This window comes from Pyrus communis, chromosome 13 (assembly GCF_963583255.1).
Source record: "Pyrus communis chromosome 13, drPyrComm1.1, whole genome shotgun sequence".
NCBI lineage: Eukaryota > Viridiplantae > Streptophyta > Magnoliopsida > Rosales > Rosaceae > Pyrus > Pyrus communis.
In genome coordinates, this window is record NC_084815.1 from 14,333,307 (window position 1) to 14,337,428 (window position 4,122).

A 4,122-nucleotide genomic window follows, 5' to 3' on the forward strand; every position below is an offset into this window, starting at 1 on the left:
TTACGAGTGTCAAAACTATAAGAATAACCCGGAATAAACTTCCCACCATGAATGACCCCATAATTGATAGACATGCAAAGACGACGAAAATAGATTGGGCGACCCTTAAAAATAAACTTCTTTCGAGCGTTCCAAATAGCCTAAATAGTAGAAAGACCCGCAAAATCCCAGAGATTGTCCAACTGTTGGGAAAATGGCTTACGTACATAGGCATGCCAAAAACAACCAAAGAATCTAAAAAAGATAAAGAGGTATCGAATTGACATGCTTAACCACCTCCAAAGCTGCCTAGATATCCAACAATCAAAGACAAGATTACAATAGATTCCTCATATTAAGACATAAACAACAAATGGACGCTAAAGAAATACCACGTCGTTGAAGTGCACCTTCAGTAAGAAGTTTATCATGAAGAAGCTGCCAAGCCAAAATAGACGTCGAGGTGGGATAAAATGTCACTAAATAACCTTAGCCCAAGCACAATCACTATGTTTTTGTCGAATAACATGATAGGCAAAAGAAAAGGAAAATTTCCCAGTAGATGTAGGCTCCCAAATCAATTTTGTCATCCTTTATATTTAAAGGCAAAGGTAGACATAGAATCTACTGCACTACAAAAGGGAATAAATTTACAAAATAATCTGGCAAAGACCAACTTTGTGCTTCAATCACTTTTGAAGCCCTAGGAAGAATTGTAGGTGAAATGAACGAAGATAATGAAGGGCCATTAATCAAGTTATCCAACCATTTGTCGAACCAAAAGGAAACTGACTTCCCATCACCAATAACCCAACGACTATTATTATTCACAATAGGAAAAATAAGCTTCAACCCGTGCCACATAGAAGACCGTAAATAAGTATCTTGTTTTTTAACTCAACGTCCGTTGAAGTGCACTAAACCCTAATATACATGAACAACCTAGCATTGTTTAGGGAGCTTGGAGTTCCTCATATGTTTTCTATAGAAGTTTTCCCAAATCATGAATTAGAAAGTTTGGTCCAATAGACCCTCAGCAGTATTGTTGAGAAAGTCAACATGCTTAGATTAGAATCCAATCAACGTTAATTTGAGCAAATATGTTGGAATGATTACCTTCTCACTTAGTGTTAATTGTATCAATAGCCAGATATTAATTTCATGCTGTGTATCAATTGTATTATAGTAGGAATCAATCAAAGAAATTAAACCATATTAAATTTAATTAGTATCTTCCAGGATGCAGAATTTGCTTTAAGACAACAACCATGGACGAATCAATCAATATTGGAGCTACCCAAGTCAAACAAGGCAGACTACTAAATGGTTCACTATCTGAGTTTCCTATCTATAGTATACAGCTCATAGTTGGTCTGGTAGCTGAGAGCTTTAGCTTGACAAATAATTGAGACAGAGAAAAAAAAAAAAAAAAGAGAGAAAATAATGGCTAGTCTTAGCCCATCCCCTGGATCATTTTATGACTTCACTGTCAAGGTAAATCCTTTCTATCCTCAATTACTTTATGATTAATTTTCTTAATTTGTTGCAGATTGTTGGTTTATTTCTTTTTGCATAATATGAGCGATATAACTACTCTAGTCTAAATACATTAAGGGGGGAGGGGAAGAGGAGGAGGAGGAGGAGGAGGAGGGGGAGGGGGATGGTTTGAACGTCGAGACGTAGTTGATTAAAGTTGAATGGCCTAATCACCCGGTCAATTCACCCGGTAATGAACCACTTGCAAAGATCAGTAGTTTCTTGAGTAAAGTAATTATGTGGTTTGAACTTCGAGACGCAGTTGATTAAAGATGAACAGCCTAAGCACCAGGTCAATCCACCCGGTAATCTACCACTTGCAGAAGATCAGTAGTTTCTTGAATAAAGTGATTATGTTGAATGTATTCACAATCAAAACAATAAGCATATGGGAATTCGGTATTTATTTTTGGCATGTCTTGAGAATTTTCCTTCGCCTGTTCGGATGACAAGAAAAAAAATCATACCTGAAAGGTTAAAAGTTTAAACAAATATATATTGGGAACAGAAGAAATGTTATTTTGTATTGAACCTTTGTTGGAGATTCAGCTGAGAAATGTGATTTGTTTGTCTTGATCTTGTACTTCTTGTGATGGGGTTTTAATTTGTGTAAGTGCAGGATGTTAAGGGAAATGATGTCGATCTTAGCATTTACAAGGGAAAAGTTCTACTGGTCATCAATGTTGCTTCCAAATGGTATATACACCCCCTTGTTTTCATCCCTAGGCGTGTTTTTTTCATTTTATTCTTTGATTCATTGCTCTTTTTTCAATGATTTTCCCGGCAGTGGACTGACCAACTCAAATTACGATGAGCTGAATGAACTGTATCGAAAGTATAAAGATCAAGGTTTGCATTTTGAACTTGTATGGTTTTCTTACATGTTCTTGAGCTGATATCTATGTAGTTACTTCTCCTACAAGTTGAGTTCTGACTGCCCCTCTGTGATACATGCTAATCTGCTGCTTGTTCGAAAACTTTCGAATTAATATATTGCATATGCAATGATCGAATTTTTGTTAGAAAAACATGAATTCCCTCAAAAATTTTGTTGAAATTCTACCTTTTTCCATTACTTTTCACCTTTGTATGATATATTACGAGGTTGATACAGGCTTTGAGATTCTGGCATTTCCGTGCAACCAGTTTGGTGATCAGGAACCAGGAAGTAACAAAGAGATTGAAGATTTTGTCTGCACTCGGTTCAAATCGGAGTTTCCCATTTTTGACAAGGTAGATCCAGAAAAGTAGATTATGTTGTATGATTGTTTCTAATTTTCCATTAGCTCACGTTCGTAAAACGATGAAGAGCAGATGGTGGTTGAAGATCTTTGTGTCTACAAGTTTAAGTTCCAACTTTCAAGGATTTCAAAGTCGATACATTTAGGCTATTGAAACCTTAATAGCTGAAGTTTAAAAAAAAAAAAACCTATCTAATGAGTAATGAGTGCTCATTTTAATTCTATTTGAACTCTTGCAAATTAGAACTTTCACATGCGTTTTTCCCTACGGATATTTCAACTGCATCTGAGAGCTAGGATGGTATTGCACTGTTCTAAAAATCCCCGCCTAGGCGCTAGGCGACTGGCCACCATCCCGATTAATGTCTAGGCATTTGAAAATTAAGATAAGGCACCTAGACTTGATGAGGCACCTGCATAGGCCGTGTAGGCACCCACCTAGGCCGCCAGACCCGCCTAGGCATCCACTTAGGTTGCGACTCACTTAGATAGAAAATAGATAACTTTCATTTTGTATTTTTATTTTTTTTCAGTAAATTATAAAAGACTTGTTGAATGGTTAAATAAATACTCATTATATGTTTATTCCCCATGTTTTCATTATGTTCCAATACTTCATAATATATATGTCACTCTATTTTGTAGTTTATGATGAAATTATATATATTTTAAGTATAAACAGACACTTATTTACATGAAAAATAATATATTTACTTAAATCTGCCTAGTCCACCTAGGCGCCCACCTAGACCCTACCTAGCCGCCTAAGCGCTAGGCCCCAGCCCGCCGCCCAACTAGCACCTAGCGTCTTTAGAACCTTGTGGTATTGCAATAATGTTAGATCTTTCTTTCTGAATCCGCCCTTGTTCTTGTGTTAGATTGAAGTAAACGGAGATAATACTGCTCCAGTGTACAAGTTCTTGAAGGAAGGCATGTGGGGATTCTTTGGAGACGATATTCAGTGGAACTTTACCAAGTTTCTAGTTGACAAAGAAGGAGAAGCGTCTCACCGCTATTATCCAAGCACAACCCCCCTTAGCATCGAGGTCTGTTTCTCAAATTTAATCTTGTTATGCTGCCTCTGTTGTTTACTGTGATTGATCATCTCGATTCATCTATAGATTTGTCAAATTTTCTAGCCTTTTGACATACATTTTCCACAGCGTGACATCAAGACGCTGTTGGGAATCGCGTAAGTAGCTCAGATGTGAAGATTTCAACATATGCTTTCCTTTTGCGTACACTGGAATAAAAGTTCAAGCTTGCTTTGTGTATGTATATTATATCAGAAGGCTTGTTAAGGATGGAGGCATGTTGCTAATTAATAAAACATTAAGCAGTTGCAATCCCTGCTTGTTTCTTAAAC

General features: G+C 36.8%; 1 protein-coding gene across 1 annotated transcript; it reads left to right on the forward strand.

Moving 5' to 3' along the window:
- Window positions 1-1,366: 1,366 nt before the first annotated feature.
- On the forward strand, window positions 1,367-4,122 carry LOC137713657 (probable phospholipid hydroperoxide glutathione peroxidase). Its single transcript, XM_068452984.1, has 6 exons — window positions 1,367-1,473; window positions 2,135-2,211; window positions 2,303-2,364; window positions 2,630-2,748; window positions 3,635-3,802; window positions 3,920-4,122. The coding sequence occupies exons 1-6, from the start codon at window positions 1,423-1,425 to the stop codon at window positions 3,950-3,952; spliced, it is 510 nt and encodes a 169-aa protein (XP_068309085.1). The 5' UTR covers window positions 1,367-1,422; the 3' UTR covers window positions 3,953-4,122.